Raw genomic sequence first — 15,122 nt, 5'->3', positions numbered from 1 at the left:
GCACTGCTAGCTATAGCTAGTGACATTGCAATTTCTCGCCTCCTAACAAGTATCAGCTCTGATCATGGATGTTCATGCATCGACATTTTCGCGTAGTAGCTGTACCAGAATACGAGGACGTGAACCGCCACGACGAAGATGAACACTTTGCGGGTCTCAAGGTCAAACTGAAAAACGTCATCTAAGTTGGTATGTGTCAACATCAAGGTAATCACGATTTAAGGGCATCTATATCTGCGTTGTCCAGCAGAATTTGCGTCCCGGTTAGGTGTGAGGCATCTCCGTACTGGACAACAGTAGACCCAATCCTCTGTTCTGATCCAGATCCGATTGTCCTATATTCCACCACTGATAAACTAGCATTAGGTATTTTCGGTGACGCTTCTAACAGATCCTCGGTGCACTCTAATACCCCAGTCGTTATCATGAACTTGAAAAATGAACTTATAAGCCATCCATGAGACGTAACCAGAATGTTCCGACATCTTCCGTCAGGATTTTCGGCAAGTGATGAGATGTATGGAACAATCTCGCGATTATACCACCCGACGGATCGTTCGAGCATGGCTTCCTTGGGTTCAAGGGAAGGTTCGTTTGGGTTTGCTGGTCCCTTTGTTCCTTGTAACTTCCCCATAAACTATGAAGAGACCCCACATAACGGCGAGCTTCAGAATGACTGCCAGGGAGTTACAACGCATTCTTACCCTCTCTCTCAGAGCTTGATCTTTCGCCAAGATGACTTCGGGATGATGCTGCAGAATTATCTCAGCCGTCTGCATCAAATAGCACATTTTAGATTTCATTAATCAGTAGAGCCTTTCAAGAAACATACCTTGGAAGCTCTTGAAAGATCGCTCGTGAAAGCTTTGTCGAAATGGATTGCCTTCAACGCTTCTCCAGTCATAGCGGCCTGGCTTTCTCCTAGATCATTGAGCTGGGAATCAGCTTGACCTTGGATAATTCTCGCCCGGTTCCACTCGGTCTCCCCGTGTCGGATCACATATAAACGAGTAATTACCGTCATGATTGTCCTAATAGGCGCGAAGGAGGGCAAGGCCGGCAAACAATGCAAGGACACGAGTACGAACGCGATACTCTCACTGGAATCATCCTATCAATACAATCACCCCAACAAGTTTAAAGCCAAAAATAATTATGATGGAGTAAATTTCTTATCTCACCAAATAGCATCAAACATCTGCTTACTCGGAAAAACTATCAATTCAAACAAGAGGTTGATAATTCATTTGGAGAAATACAACAGTGTATGATGCTACAAAGTTACTACTGCATAGGTACTTTCTTGATGCGAAGAATGGTTTTGACAGTCAGGAGACTTCGTTGACTTCATTTCCGTCTAGAGCTCATTCTTTTTCTCCTCGCCCCATTTGATGTTTTCGGCAACCTTTTCATCAAATCCTTGCTCCTTGTACTTTCCTCTTGGCATACTCAGCATAATCCTTGCCTTTCGCACCATCACCCTTCTGAGGGCACCAATACCACGCGCTGCCTTTCTTATCCTCCGCGTAAGCACGGGCATCACCAGTCTTCTCGGAAGCGCTGTGCGGATGACCACTCAGGAGCTAACGAAGAATCAGTTTGAACAACTAAACAATCGCACGTAAACCAACCTCGAGTATTTTGGCCAGTCTATCCTCAACCGCGCCAACGCTGCTATTGACAATCTCCTTTAACTTGGTGAAAATCGTGTCAGCACGATTGGTTGTCTGGACCCAGCGAATACGAGTCTCCTCTGCGATAGATGAACACTAGGTATAGCAGATCAAAATTTAGACACGTACGCAATAACCCGGGCCTATTTGTAGGGAGTGCAGCTTCGCTAACACCACGCTCGCGAAGGTAAGCACGCAAGCGAGCGTCCGGCCACATGAGATATGCAGCAGTGCGCTCAGATATATCGTTACATCTGAATAGGATGTCAGGGCATTTCGAAGCGCGTCGCGGGAACGGTACACACTGTTTGTCGATCAAGCTCACCAACTCATCACGCTTTTTTCTGTGCAAAGTTTATATCATCAGTGTATCCGTGTTCAGAGAGCCATTGACGAATGTCTGAGTCGTTCCAAGCGTCCCATACGCTGTCGGAGGCGGAAGCGTAGTTGTCCCTATAAAGTGATTAGGATCTGACAAAAGACGAAGGAGGACAACTTACTCGACCATCTTTACCAGTTCATCACGCTTCTTTTGTGCGTCACTCTCGAGAAAACCATGCTCGACGAGCCAAGACTTCAATTCACTATCAGACCAAACACTCCAAACCTTGTCATGCAAGGAGTAATAATACTTCTTCATCTCTCCAAGCAAGGTAGAACGCGATGCAGTATCGGAAGGAGAAAGAAGGTTGTGCGAAATCAGCCACTCGCGCTTAAGAACATGTCAACAGCATCCATGACCCTGAAGCGTATATACATACCATATACGAGTCACTCCAGACATTCCATACTGGTTCTACAGCTGTGCGGCAATAGTCGTTGGCGAGCTTCATGAGCTCGGCATGAGTTAGGCTAGCCTGTCTAGCACCAACTACTCCATGATCTTTGAGCCAAGATCTGAGATGATTATCATCCCAAGCCGAGTATACATAATCCCTGCTGTCGTCGAAAGCACGACCGACGTCCTGGGTAGCCTGAGCTACGATGCTGCTCGCGCTGTTAGACGCGTCGTATACTGTATTTCTAGCATCGGAGTATGCCGAAGTGGCGGTTTTAGATACGAGGGATGAGTAGTATGATGCGGCATCGGTATAGGAGCGATGCTTGTGTTTAGCAAGCAAAACGAGCTGATCGCGGGGTCCAGAAGGCGCTACCACGCCATGTTCAAGCAGAAACGCTCTCAATTTACTCTCGTCCCAGGTGTCGAAAGAATTCTCTTTCAAGTCTTGGAATGCATGCCGGGCACGAGTATATTTATCATAGCTCCACTGCGTACTTGCGTCAGCGTATGCATGACACTGTTCAGCCAAAGACGGAGGTGGAGGGGGAGGAGAAGCCCAGTTCGCCACTACGAGGTCATGAAGCTGAGATTGATCAAAATGAAAGGGGACCTTAATGTGGTGGTCTTCAAGCCAGGAGCGCAGCTCGGAGTGGGACCATTTGTCATATTCAGGGTCAGAGCCAAACCAGCTCGACGCGTATGCTGAACTGAGGAGGAGAATAACATAGACTGAAGACCCGAATCGCATGTTTGTGTAGAAGGTGAAGGTAAGAAGATAATGACAGAACTTGGGGAGTACTTATAGGAGCTCTGGATGATGTGACGTCAGTAACACCACAGATGGCTCCAACGGACACCAACCTTCAACGCAACACGAGTGTTCTAGTGTAAATTCGATAAAATGCCTCACAGCCATTCCCTGCATCGTCGCAGACTGAACCAGAGCGATGGCAAGCCGCCGGCCCCGATCAAGAAATCACAAGTTTATTTTTCAGTGCTACTAGTTAGGCCCTGCAAACTTTTACCTTGCTCCGTGGCATGAAGTTTTTCTCTGCAACTTGTTCATGAGGCGAGAGTATCACAGTATAGGTTTGATGCAGCGAGCGCTATGAGTCCAATTGCAATAGGATGTATACAAGTGTGGTGGGCACGGATACGATGATAGGTTCAACGCTCCAGACTCGGCTAAGGGCCGCAGTAAGCCGAGGACCGTATGTTCAACCGTATGTTATTCTATTTTATTGGGCTCCTACCAAGTATATAATATCGCGCGTTTGTAAGAAGCCCCCATATTTTATTTCAATCACAACTAGGCCTGTATCTGGTTAACATTGCAAAGGGACTCGTTGTGCCGACATCTAAAGTTCGAAAAGACTTCTACCTGCCGTCACAACAAGCCTAAGCAGCACATGCGGAATAAATCACACGATCACGGAAGTTCTTAAATCTGTCCAAGGCATAGCACCCGTTTTATGCACTAGTGTCAGTCAACGCCCAAAACTGTGAACTCATACTCTCTTCTAATATTTCCTAACGCGTTGGCGTATAAAATCTGTAGCGACTCTTTTGAAAAATTCCGGATCTTCATGCCAGCCGCTACAAGCTCTATTTACAGGCTGCAGCAACTTCTGCACTGGAACTTACTGACACACTTCGTTCTTCACTTCCGGTGATTAAATCTCCACTTCGTCAAGGTATGGCAGTACTCATCACCTCGACCTGACCTGATGCTGACGATAAAAGATGCGATTGCATTCAGGATATTCATTATGGAGCGATTACTTGCCGGATGAATATCTGTCTCTCGCGAAATTCAAGTATGTATCCTGGACCGACCTCAGCCAAGCTTGGGTTGAAACCATATCGAACAGGCGATATTCACAGGCGGGAGTCTAATGGCATCTTCTGCGTGCCTGTGGGGGTCGGGACTCAAGATCCAATGGCTGCACAGTGTGCTGTGTGTGCATTTCCATTCCTTCCTCGTGATCATGAGGAACTTACTAACTATCAGCCCTGACAGATCCATTGGAGCAGTAGAAGTAGCTTTCAAGATCCCAGTTTGTTTACGATTTAAAATAATGCGCGCGCCCTGATGAATGGCCCGAGCGCTCATAAGTTTTCCTTAAACAGATATTAGAACAATGCATATGAATGTGCGGCACCAAATGTTCTTCTGGGGCGATTCGTATTGACACATTTCTATCGGAATATTCAACGCTAGGCAATAACACACCGGGAGACGGCCAACTTACCGCCACGCTTTCCTTTCCGCTGTTTCTCGTATAACAACCACTTCACCAAGTTGTGATGTCGTCGTTATATTAACCTGCCGGAGGAACCTCATTTGATTCAGGCTGACTGTCATTATTGCCCACTGTCATATTCTCGCCTCTGGTGCCCTTCTTTGTTGACACCCTTCCTACGTAGGCAATTTGGATTGACCCGGCGGCACAAAGGAGGAAAAACACACTCAGTACAAGCTCGTATACGCTGAAATCGGGTTCTTTTTTCCAAAGGAAAAGCCATGAAAAATACCATTGATGATGTTAAGTAAACCTGTGATGGCTGGAATCATAAGAACATCAGCAGCCGTTCTTGTTCAGCATAAACAACTCACCGAAACTGTAAGTCGCAAACGGAACTGATCAGTCTGACAAACGTTAATGTATCCATTGCAGGACAATGCTTACTATATTCTTCCCGCTCTGCCTAGTTTTCCATTGCTTGGACTCAAGGCTTCGCGGCAGTATTCTTCCGCTTTCGGAGCCCCACTCTGAAATACTGCTTCCGGCGTGCTTTGGTGCTACCAGTCGAAGACAGCACCAATAGCATCCAACAAAAAATACACATGCGAGAAATATGGTTCTCGCCCCGAGCATGTAGAAAGCGACATAAGTGGCATATGGCTTCAGTACTGGAATGGTTGAGCCAAGATAGATAAAAATGACTGCTACGCTGACGTGCAAATTTTAAATCATCGTAGTCAAGAAGAAATTGACGATTTACCAGAAGCTATTGATGGCATTCGAACTGCCAAGGAGCAGTGGTCAGTTTCATGTCATAAATACTTTCCGTGGACTGATTGCTTACAGGAGAACGATACCAGCACGGATGACTCCCAACACTTTCTTGACAGTCAGCTTCTCAGTCGACGGTGGAGGCTCGGGCAAGTTTGACATAATACTGTTCAATTGCACTGGTGAAGGTGAAAAATGATGCTAGGAGGACTGCATGATATACTTATACACATCGCCAGCTGCCGAGGCGTTGTACAGCAGTCTCACTGAGCCGATGTGAATGCTATTCTAGCCATCAATGCTGCGGACTCACGATGTCACATGTTCAGGTACAACACAGAATTTGTACTGTTTCAGTAACGGCACGTCTCGTCTGACATAGGACAAAAATGTGTCCTCCACTTGCTGCACCTCACACCCAAGATGCAACTCGAAGTCGCAAATCCAATTGCTACCATTATACTTCACCTGTATGTCTACTATACTCAACGAATTACCTCTAGGCGAGCTAAATTTTGACGCATATAGCCTCCGCGCCGCGGCAATGCTTTGGTAAGTATCTTGCATGGAGAGCTGCGAAGATTTCTTGCGTATAGCTTCTGACTTTTTAAACTCGCCGTAGCATGGGGATTATTTTCCTGCACCTCGCTCATAGAGAGCCCGAAATTAAGTACTATGCGTTCTATGCTGGAGCACACGCAATCGTGATGGGTGCTCTTGGGCTGCTCTCCTCAAGAAGCACTTATCGAAATGCTGTTGCGAAGAAGAGTATTAATGAGGCAACGAAACCCCAGTCAAGCGTAGAAACTGCATATGAAACTACTGGGACGGAGGACGGTTGGGAAGATGAGAAGACTCGAGGAGTTTCTGAGAATGCAGACGTGTTGGTTTGATTCATGTGCTGAGCTTGCTTGTGCAAGTACCAAGCAGGTATCTCATATTATAGTCCAAAACTCTATTTTCCTAGAAGATATATGTCGCTCCGAAGTTCTTTTGCGATGCACAATCAAATATCTCCTTCAATATACTGGGGCAGCTAAAGTTCAAGTCCAGAACGTAGTCAGAAAAGTTAGAACCCATATACGTAGCTGATTTGATGGGAATTCCGATGGTCCGATTCCACACATGTACAGCTGCTGAGATGGATACTAGCATGATCAATCACCCAGAAATTAGAGTGACATTAAGTAGTGCTTTTGTCCTATAATTCGGACTGTGACCGAATGTCATGCTAGTCCATCAAGAAAAGTGCAGCGGCCTAAATGACGTGATTTTAGAATATCCAGGCCACGAGGCTGAGTACTGGCAGTAACGGATGAACCTGCCGGTGTCAGGTAAGCTTACGGGTATCTGATCGAACTCAGACCAGGATAACCAGTTTGTTGCCAGGATATTCAGGTGTTGACCAGTTGTGGGCAGGTCTTTGCACATTTTTCGAGGAATCGATTTCCACTCGCAAATTGACTGATCACTGACGAGTCGTGACTGGAGGCAGCATGTGAGAGACGATGGTCAATCCGCAAGGTGGGGAAATAGCGTGTGTAATGATGGGAGTTAGTCATGCGCACTGATGATCCCCAGAACTCAGTCTATTAGTCGACGCTTGTGACAAAACGAAATTATGTTAGAGCGGTGTTCTGATTTTCTGCAGACGACTCACAAGAGGCCAATGGCATTATTGTCGCATTTCCGGGCCGCCTCTGCGCCAAAAGGTCGGGTTGACCGTTGGTATGAAACTTCTTGTCAAGTTGACAATCCAGTTCGAAGGATAACATACCAAGGCGGAGTGATGAGTGATATGTATCAATTGCGTTCAATGATCATTTCAGAAAGTCTGGGAATCATATCATACTAGTAAAAGTTGGGTTGGAGCGCTCCACTTGAAACTCCTGGAAAACATAATTAGCATGGTAGTAGTACACAGTGCACTGCCGGAGAATGGATGGTCTCGAGGAAGTACTCAGGTGCGACGGTCTTTTCTTACCGAATTTCCTACTTTGCATGGGAAATTTTGGTGTCCTGGTAAAAGTAATTTATAACTTGTACGCACTTGCCATCGATTTCGTTCCTACCACCATCATGTAAATAAAAAAAATCATCGCGTCTTGGGCCAAATTGCGGACGTAACTTGAGAATTTTCAAATTGAACCAGTTCAGCTATGCACTGAGTCGGCGAGCATGGACGTTGACTCACACTCCCGCGCTCTTCTTCCCTTTAACAGTTTTCCCGCGGAAAACAACTTATTTGTTGCCCGTCTACCATCGATTTATGTCCTTCTTGTCCTACTCGACAACCGCATTGGCCCGGGCAAGCGTCGCCGCCGAGTCTTCATCCCTATTCTCGAATGTCCATCCCCACGCAGTCATGGACAAGTTCTTCTAGCCACTAGCCTTAATCCATCACTGACAGGTTTTGGACCGGCGGCCGCATCCAGTACCACATCCAAAGGTTGCCAAACTCACCAAAGTGCCTCTAGAGTACGTGTGTCGAGACGGGTTCATGGCATCTAATTCTGAATAAGCACCCTGCATAATCTAGTTTCATCACCTTTTCGATGGCATTTCCATCGTGATAGCCTTCATCTTTCCTCCATTTTCGACTCGCAGAGTTCTATTTATCAGTCATGTCGCTTGCCATCCAATCCTCTGAAAGAGAATTAGTTCCACTTCACCACTAATGTTGGCTTTTCAGCTGCAAATATTTAGTTATCTTAACATGTGCTCATCTTTTATGGACAGGTGTCGCCGACATAGGTCAGTCCGAGTGTCATCAAACGTGATAAGCCTTGCTAGATCCGAACCATAACATTTATATCGTGTCACGAGCGTTCACGAGATACACGAGCCCTGCAGTGTCTGTGGGTAACGTTACCGGTCATACCTCGCTCCGAATTCGAAGGCGAGTAAACCCCTGAAGTGAATACTGAATACTGATCGGTGGCACTTACCGAGCGCTTCAACCCTTCCACCCCGGTACTTTATTATTAGCGGGACCCTGGATGCGCAGCAAGGGCTAAATTTGAACGAAACGTCAAGATTTTCGTTAGCCCCAGGCTCCTCCGATTTCCTGCTCCCATTCTCATGCCACCTCTTCCTGCACGAATTAGCTAACTCTGCCATTTGTTCTTTCAATACCTTTGTTGAAATACGGGGATATGCCTAGTACATACAGCTTTACAACAGAAGTTTGATCGTTATATTTACCTGCCAATGTAAGTAGCCAGATTGATTATGGCGGAGCCATAATGGCCAAAACGCGTGTTTGTAAACGCTTTGCATCCTCTCACGTCAATTTAGCTTATGCCCACTTTGTCGACAACAAGGTGCGAACGTTGGCAATATTCTGCAACTCTACATCAGATAAGACACGTCCTCTCCTTAATGGTGACATTTTCAGGGAGATGGAGGATCGGCTCCTCTCGCTACTACATAGAATGTTCCTAATGGTACATCCATTGTAGCGGCATCTTTCTGAACTGGATTGTTGTTCATGCGTTCAATTAGCAATTGCACTAGTTCCTGCTAAATCATGTTTCAGCCGCATGAAAATGGTTAGGTTGGACTGGTGTTCCTGATGCGCGCGCTTTCGACAGACACGGATCAAAGTTCCTGTATCCTGTGGTGACTACATTTTGAGGCTCCTGATAGGGCATCCTCCGAGGCACCTCGACCCATAACGGCACACAATCAACTTGGACAGCGGCTATATCATGATCTTATCTTTGGGGGTACAACGAGAGTAAAACGCGGACTTCTTGAGGTGAGCATCAGTGAATCAAAACGTTGCCTCGGGGTACCGACTGGTACTGGCCCTTACTGGCTAGAAAATAGTGCGAGCCGTGACGTGGGAGGTCATGCGTCAACCCCATGGGCATCTACAAAAAGCTGGAAGACCTGTTCTCGCCTAAAACAGAATGAACTGTCAGTCGCACATCGTATGGAGTGCGATTTTGTGCCGGCAACTTTGGAGCTTGTCTTGATGATTACTTATGTGATATCGCGGAGTCGTTGGGTCTTTAGAAATGTCAAAAGTCATGGCAAATACCGTGCAAGCATTTGACTGGCGACTAAGATGAGTCCAAGGGACCACTGGGACGACACAGCTCCGCATCATTTACCCCAGTGATCGGAAGTTCCAGGTGACATGCATTTCGTGATTGTTCTCCACAGGCAAAAAAGGCTCATATTAGGGATGATGATCAGGGATGATCACGAGAAGATGATCCTCTAAGCTGACAGCTAGTCACCACGCTAGCTTGTTTGAGGTATTCAGAAGCATGCACCTCATGAACTGACTCCGATTGAGGTCCAATGCCATATTCGGTGAACCGATCATGAGGAATGGTCAGGTGGCATACGGGTAGTACAGAACACTTGGACTTGGCTGAAGAGCCAGTCACATCATGTTCTTTGCAAGCCTCTGCAGATGAGAATATATGCATTCCTGTTAGCAAGCGAACTACGAGAAAGCCCAAAATAGCTTCGAAGAGGATAACAAGAGGGGGGAAAGCGGCGAGTGGTTAAGGAACCGAGAACGTTGGTGAAGTCGCGGCACGTGGGGAATTAGGACATCTGTCAGACTGAAGTGGATATTGTTGGTAGTTGTTAGTTACTTCGGAAGACCAAAGCCTCCTTGCCGAACCTTGTTGAGAGCATCGAGTAGACGTAGCGGGACACAGCGAGGATGATAGCGTATTCGGATATGATTCTGTGTGAGATTTTCGATGATGGCTCGAGACGGTAGCAGAGGTGCAAAATAATACTATACATGAATTCATGTAGAACTCATATCCGAAAGTTAGGCTAATGACATAGCCGAAAAGCAGACACTTGACGACCTGATACACGTTTGAGGGCTGATTCCATCGCACTCGAACAGCAGCACGCGATAGCCTGTGGGCACAGCAGGGACCCTGAATATGAATTATGTCAGCCACTGTTCAGGGTGTGATGACGATGTTGGCAAGATTTAAACCTTCAAATGTCGTGTCAGGTCAAAGTTGTGATAAAGATAGTGGAAGCGTTATTGTCGCGGAGTTGAGCGAAATAACCACATTACCCGGATCAAATTACGTAATTTAATTAACAGCCACACAAAGAAAAGAAAAAAAATAAAGCTTGACCAAATCCACGCCAAATACATAGCATACAACTTCGTCCACTAGCCCTTTTAAAAAGTCCATCTTCCACCATGCTGTTTTCCTGCTAACATCCTCTTGGCGACCTTTGTCGAGTTCAAGCTTGTTCTTGACTTTGTATCATTTGTCTCTTGACATGCATACCCCCTCATCATCGACATCTCAACCTCGTCCCATTCTAAAGCATCAGCAAACAACTCCGAACTATGGTCGTGCCATTAGGTCTTCAGAACAGCTTCATGCCGTTCACTTCCCGCCATCCCCGGCCTTGACTCGAACCTATTCGGCATACCCCCCTTCTACCTATGACCGCTCTCCCATTGTTGTGGCACCGAATACATGTGCTCTACCTGAGCGCGGGTGCCCTGGACGTACTTATACCCTGGACGAGGACCGTCCAGCGAGCTCGTCGCCTACTTCAAAACGTTCACAACACGGCATTCATCTTCATCCTCGTGCCGTATTTAATCATCAATCTCAAGTTTCGCCCTCAAAACTGGGCGGCATTGATGATGGGTCGCAATCCACTCCTTGGTGCAGCTCCCCAACACAACCTGCTTTGATTCCTGACCTCTCCTCGGGGTCGGACGAGAGCGATGGTTATCCCTCAGATTCACTTAACGCTTCTTTAAAACCTGCTCCGTCAATACCATGGCCCCCCCGTGCTCTAGGGGATCCCAATGGTTATATAACGACACCGTCATACAATCAATACGATTATCCTAATCATAGCCCCAACGTTCACTCGACTCCACCATTCCTCCCTTATCCTCCTTCTCACGATGCGAATAAAGTCCGCCATCAGAGACAGAAGGACCGTCCATGGGAGCGGGAGCGAGGAAGCAAATATGGAGCATATGCCGTGGACGATGAACCACGCGACAAACCCAGTTACAGGTCCTATGTGCCATATGGAGGTATTTCATTATCCGTTCTTGACGGATCGGATGATAGTTGTTTGGGAGGATTTTGAGGATGAGTTACTGAGGGATTATGCAGTGAGGCGTTTGTTTGGAGATGCATGACGACACTACGACTTCCGCGATTTGTATACCGCCTGTTACCCGTAATAATGGCGCTTAGATTTTGTTGTACCGTGTACTCAAGTATTCAGATTGTTATCTATTGCAGGAGCAGTAAGGACTGAAATTTGAAATGTGTAACGGCAAGTTTGCTGCTCTCTGATTTCACCACATCCAATCCAAGCCTTCCCATGGGTCGGATACGATCCTGAACTCGATAATTTCTTCCAAGCCCGTCCATGACATACACACCTGCTTCTGACAGGTTCGGGATGGAAAAATTAACATCATGTATTACACGATAATGTCCGCCACAAGACTTGCTTGGCAATTCTCGTTCTGTCGTCCAGCATCCATGCTCTTTGTAGCGATTGTTACCCACGGGAGATAACTTGCCGCGTAGGTGGCTGCATCGTGGCTGGCTATCTCATACCCACCGTCGGATCTTCGCGTACGATCACATAACCCACATCCCAAGTAAGGTTAGGACTAGCTTGAGGAATCCTTCAGTCGGAGCATGTGCTGTTACAGCAATACCCTTCTCTTTGCAATAAGTTAACATCTCATTCTGCATAAGATAAGGATGCATCCTGATGCCAAGGTAAAGTTCCTTCTCCCGATAGGTCATGTTTACGCCACGCTCACTCGACTTCGAGCATGGCCGGCATTATTTTAGCAGCCTTGGATAATGCTTCCACTGCGAACCTCGTTTAGAGAACAGCCTTCACCCACACAAAGAGACGTACGTCTTGATGGAGAAATTGCTGAGTCCGATCGCTTTAACCTTCCCACTGGCCCAGTATCGTTGATGTTGCCTATTTCATCCAGTTTAATCTGACGCATCCGAGTCAGGGTTTGCGGCCTAGACTCTGCATGCGTACGTGCATCACTCGGTAAAGATCATTTTTTGAATACGGCATTTCTTACCATCATATGCCATACTGTGAGGCCAATGTACCAGGTACTATGTACAGCGGTACCATCAGAAGGCATGATTGTCTTGGCAATGAGCCAAAGTTCACGTACAAGATCAAATTAGTCCAGCCCTGCGTTCTTCAAGCTCTGATTGATGAACCATCGCACGCACTTGGCGTGGTTCCAGTCGATAGAAAGTAGAACACTCCAGACACGGTGATGGGAATCGGGGGAAACAGACTTACGGAAGTTTCGTGGTAATGAAGAGTCCTTCACGGGGAATCCCAGAGTGTCTTTCCAACAGGTTTCTCTGTTCCGTACTATGTCCATGCTGTGTTAATGTGTTTGTAACCCGCTTGCAATTGAGCTGGTGAGTATTCAGGATGAGTCGCAACAGGATCTCTGCTAACAAATACTCCGAAACTTCTCCGACAAGAACTGAGCTGTATACCCACAATGGGAACTTTGGCCCCTGTATTCAAGGTTAATGTTCTCGTTACCCATTCAGACACGTTGAGGCGGGTGCAAGCTAACAGACCCCAATGCTGACTGGGCTTCACAAATATTCGGAGTCATAAGATGCTCAAGGTGTCCCACAGCGAATAGTACACGGGTCCGAGCGTCCCGGCAGGACCAGGCTTTGAGATTGTCCGCGGGGCTTGTTCAACAGATGACAACTATGACACTTACAGCAGGGAAAAACAAGAACTATCACCTCGGATAAAATCCAAGTCGTTTCAGCGTGATCCCAAATCCACCCTAAAATTTTGCTTCTATCCGAAACACTCCTTCTCCTTGCCGTCCTAAGCGATCGAAAATCCACCCAAGCACCTTTCCCTTCTTATCAGCCTGTATACGTAGCTTTCTATTCTTGTCCGACGCATCAAGCCATCTTGCATCCTCTTCATGTATGTAGCTCGATCACCTCTTAATGCGCTATTAGAGAGGGAAGCTGGGACCTCCCATTTCTAAACTTACATTCAGATTCCCTTCTTGCCCACTGGCGTTCTCACTTTCCGCAACAAGGCTTGTCCTGCGTCTGATGTGCCGTGATAGGACAACTAGAGTAATGTTATACTTTTGCTAGCGCCACAACGACCAGATCTTGGCGCATAACGGCATAACCTACACATTGTGATATTGTCACTGATGGATACAATATGAATTTTCCGACTCACCAATGGCAGCGCAGGCGACAACCGTGATACCCTTATCCTTGCACCGCTGCAAAGTTCATTCTGAGCCGGATATAGATGTAATCTGCGCCTCGGGGTCAGCTTCATTGTCATCAACCGCAGTTCTCGGGTAAATACGCAGCACTCACTGCAAAACACCAGGCGTGGCTTTGGTCTTCAAAAGTTATTACAACCTGCCATACGAGAACAATCATGGAGTCAGTCGTTCCAATTCAGGACAGAATTTCAGAATTCAGACATATGTTTGTATCGAGAACTTGAAGTCGCTGGCGCCTAGTCTAGCTAGCGCCAATCGATTTGACTTTACCGCTGGCAAGAACTTTTTCCATCTCCTCCCAGGCCAAGTATCATCAAAGTCACACGTTTCATCAAGCATCACTGACCTATTCACGTTCAAGAAGACGGGGTGATTATATGTGGAGAACCATCAGCGCTGATCGAACACATGATAATTTTGGAAACTCACTTTCGTTAAGGCGCAATTTGAGACCAGCGAACGAGACGCTGTATTGAGGGACACAGTTGTCCACGGGAAAAACCGAGAGTTCGGCCTACCAGATCGTTGAGTCTAGCACGTCTTAGGCTTTGTCCAGGGACCCACGTATGTGTGTAATGTGATGGCAACTACCAAATTGACAAGACCGCCGTTCATCTCAGTCCACCAAGAGCGCCAGATAACAAAAGTGACCCACGGAAGCTTCGTGGTAATCGGTGGAGGTCTTTCCTGGATACTACATTTCCCACCGGCCTCATCAACAGCGCCGTCAGTGCCTGCATCATCGCATGGATTGAAACTTTGAGTTGGCTCGAACTATACGTTTCAAGCATACCGTACAATATTTGGTGTTGTGTCGATATGTCTGTACCCTGTTTCAAGCGCAGTCAACGACCAAGAAGACGCTAATGCTAGCTCTTTGGGGGCAGTCCCTACCCTACCATCACAATGATCCAAGTACTAGAATATCAGTTCAAATATAATCACATCACATTAAGTGTATCCACGCACCAATGCATGGCATATCGTACTTGCCCCGTTATTAAACTGCGGTGACTTTATTAAATCAAGATCACTCCAAGCAATTTGGAGACTATGACGAATCATGTGTGTTGTTGGGAAGTATGGAAAGGTATAAACGTGGCAGTTCAATTTGCCACGCTTAGTACATATGGCGTAACAGGCTCCGAAGACCGACGTTTGATCAAGCTTCAAGGTCAACGTTGCGCTCACGAGTCACTACAGTGCTTACCAGATGCCTGAGGCTGCTTACGTGAGGTGGAGACCACGCGCAGGAATGATGGTACATATTTTAAATGCAAGTAGTTCTGGGGTGCATGGGAGAGTAACAAGTCAAAATGCAAAGCACTCATCAAACGCAATGT

General features: G+C 46.7%; 5 protein-coding genes across 5 annotated transcripts; 2 read left to right on the top strand and 3 right to left on the bottom strand.

Annotated features, from left to right (window-relative positions):
* Positions 1 to 27: 27 nt before the first annotated feature.
* Positions 28 to 1,163, bottom strand: EDB93DRAFT_1151245 (phosphoglycerate mutase-like protein). Its single transcript, XM_041449708.1, has 3 exons — positions 833 to 1,163; positions 705 to 773; positions 28 to 637 (listed from the first exon to the last, which is right to left on the bottom strand). The coding sequence occupies exons 1-3, from the start codon at positions 1,022 to 1,024 to the stop codon at positions 212 to 214; spliced, it is 687 nt and encodes a 228-aa protein (XP_041306804.1). The 5' UTR covers positions 1,025 to 1,163; the 3' UTR covers positions 28 to 211.
* A 68-nt stretch (positions 1,164 to 1,231) lies between these two features.
* EDB93DRAFT_1151239 (uncharacterized protein) lies at positions 1,232 to 3,673 on the bottom strand. The gene is made up of 7 exons (XM_041449707.1): positions 3,316 to 3,673; positions 2,435 to 3,264; positions 2,174 to 2,385; positions 2,010 to 2,126; positions 1,803 to 1,927; positions 1,632 to 1,753; positions 1,232 to 1,583 (listed from the first exon to the last, which is right to left on the bottom strand). The coding sequence occupies exons 2-7, from the start codon at positions 3,200 to 3,202 to the stop codon at positions 1,413 to 1,415; spliced, it is 1,515 nt and encodes a 504-aa protein (XP_041306803.1). The 5' UTR covers positions 3,203 to 3,264; positions 3,316 to 3,673; the 3' UTR covers positions 1,232 to 1,412.
* Positions 3,674 to 3,937: 264 nt separating this feature from the next.
* EDB93DRAFT_1104713 (uncharacterized protein) lies at positions 3,938 to 5,633 on the bottom strand (the record flags this gene model as incomplete). Its single annotated transcript, XM_041447434.1, has 8 exons — positions 3,938 to 4,059; positions 4,456 to 4,575; positions 4,781 to 4,873; positions 5,072 to 5,076; positions 5,145 to 5,257; positions 5,301 to 5,409; positions 5,461 to 5,484; positions 5,545 to 5,633. The coding sequence occupies 8 exons, from the start codon at positions 5,631 to 5,633 to the stop codon at positions 3,938 to 3,940; spliced, it is 675 nt and encodes a 224-aa protein (XP_041306802.1).
* Positions 5,634 to 5,918: 285 nt separating this feature from the next.
* Positions 5,919 to 6,519, top strand: EDB93DRAFT_1151220 (uncharacterized protein). Its single transcript, XM_041449706.1, has 2 exons — positions 5,919 to 6,023; positions 6,094 to 6,519. Exons 1-2 carry the CDS (start codon positions 5,944 to 5,946, stop codon positions 6,362 to 6,364), a joined length of 351 nt encoding a protein of 116 aa, XP_041306801.1. The 5' UTR covers positions 5,919 to 5,943; the 3' UTR covers positions 6,365 to 6,519.
* Positions 6,520 to 10,745: 4,226 nt separating this feature from the next.
* On the top strand, positions 10,746 to 11,582 carry EDB93DRAFT_1251336 (uncharacterized protein; the record flags this gene model as incomplete). Its single annotated transcript, XM_041453142.1, has 1 exon — positions 10,746 to 11,582. One exon carries the CDS (start codon positions 10,746 to 10,748, stop codon positions 11,580 to 11,582), a length of 837 nt encoding a protein of 278 aa, XP_041306800.1.
* Between the last annotated feature and the right edge of the window lie 3,540 nt (positions 11,583 to 15,122).

Source organism: Suillus bovinus (genome assembly GCF_016758785.1).
Source record: "Suillus bovinus strain UH-Sbo-P2 chromosome Unknown EDB93scaffold_35, whole genome shotgun sequence".
NCBI lineage: Eukaryota > Fungi > Basidiomycota > Agaricomycetes > Boletales > Suillaceae > Suillus > Suillus bovinus.
The sequence above is the reverse complement of the archived record's forward strand: the minus strand, read 5'-3'. Positions and strand labels throughout refer to the sequence as shown.

What these genes read in the sequence shown, in the direction of transcription:
- EDB93DRAFT_1151245 (XM_041449708.1), bottom strand. Translation starts at nt 1,024, where the DNA reads ATGACGGTAATTACTCGTTTATATGTGATCCGACACGGGGAGACCGAG. An exon ending in ATCTTTCAAGAGCTTCCAAG is followed by an intron (nt 774 to 832) that starts GTATGTTTCTTG and finishes TATTTGATGCAG; the next exon opens with ACGGCTGAGATAATTCTGCA. An exon ending in ATCAAGCTCTGAGAGAGAGG is followed by an intron (nt 638 to 704) that starts GTAAGAATGCGT and finishes GTCTCTTCATAG; the next exon opens with TTTATGGGGAAGTTACAAGG.
- EDB93DRAFT_1151239 (XM_041449707.1), bottom strand. Translation starts at nt 3,202, where the DNA reads ATGCGATTCGGGTCTTCAGTCTATGTTATTCTCCTCCTCAGTTCAGCA. An exon ending in AACTTTGCACAGAAAAAAGC is followed by an intron (nt 1,928 to 2,009) that starts GTGATGAGTTGG and finishes CATCCTATTCAG; the next exon opens with ATGTAACGATATATCTGAGC. An exon ending in AAATAGGCCCGGGTTATTGC is followed by an intron (nt 1,754 to 1,802) that starts GTACGTGTCTAA and finishes CATCTATCGCAG; the next exon opens with AGGAGACTCGTATTCGCTGG.
- EDB93DRAFT_1151220 (XM_041449706.1), top strand. Translation starts at nt 5,944, where the DNA reads ATGTCTACTATACTCAACGAATTACCTCTAGGCGAGCTAAATTTTGAC. An exon ending in CGCGCCGCGGCAATGCTTTG is followed by an intron (nt 6,024 to 6,093) that starts GTAAGTATCTTG and finishes AACTCGCCGTAG; the next exon opens with CATGGGGATTATTTTCCTGC.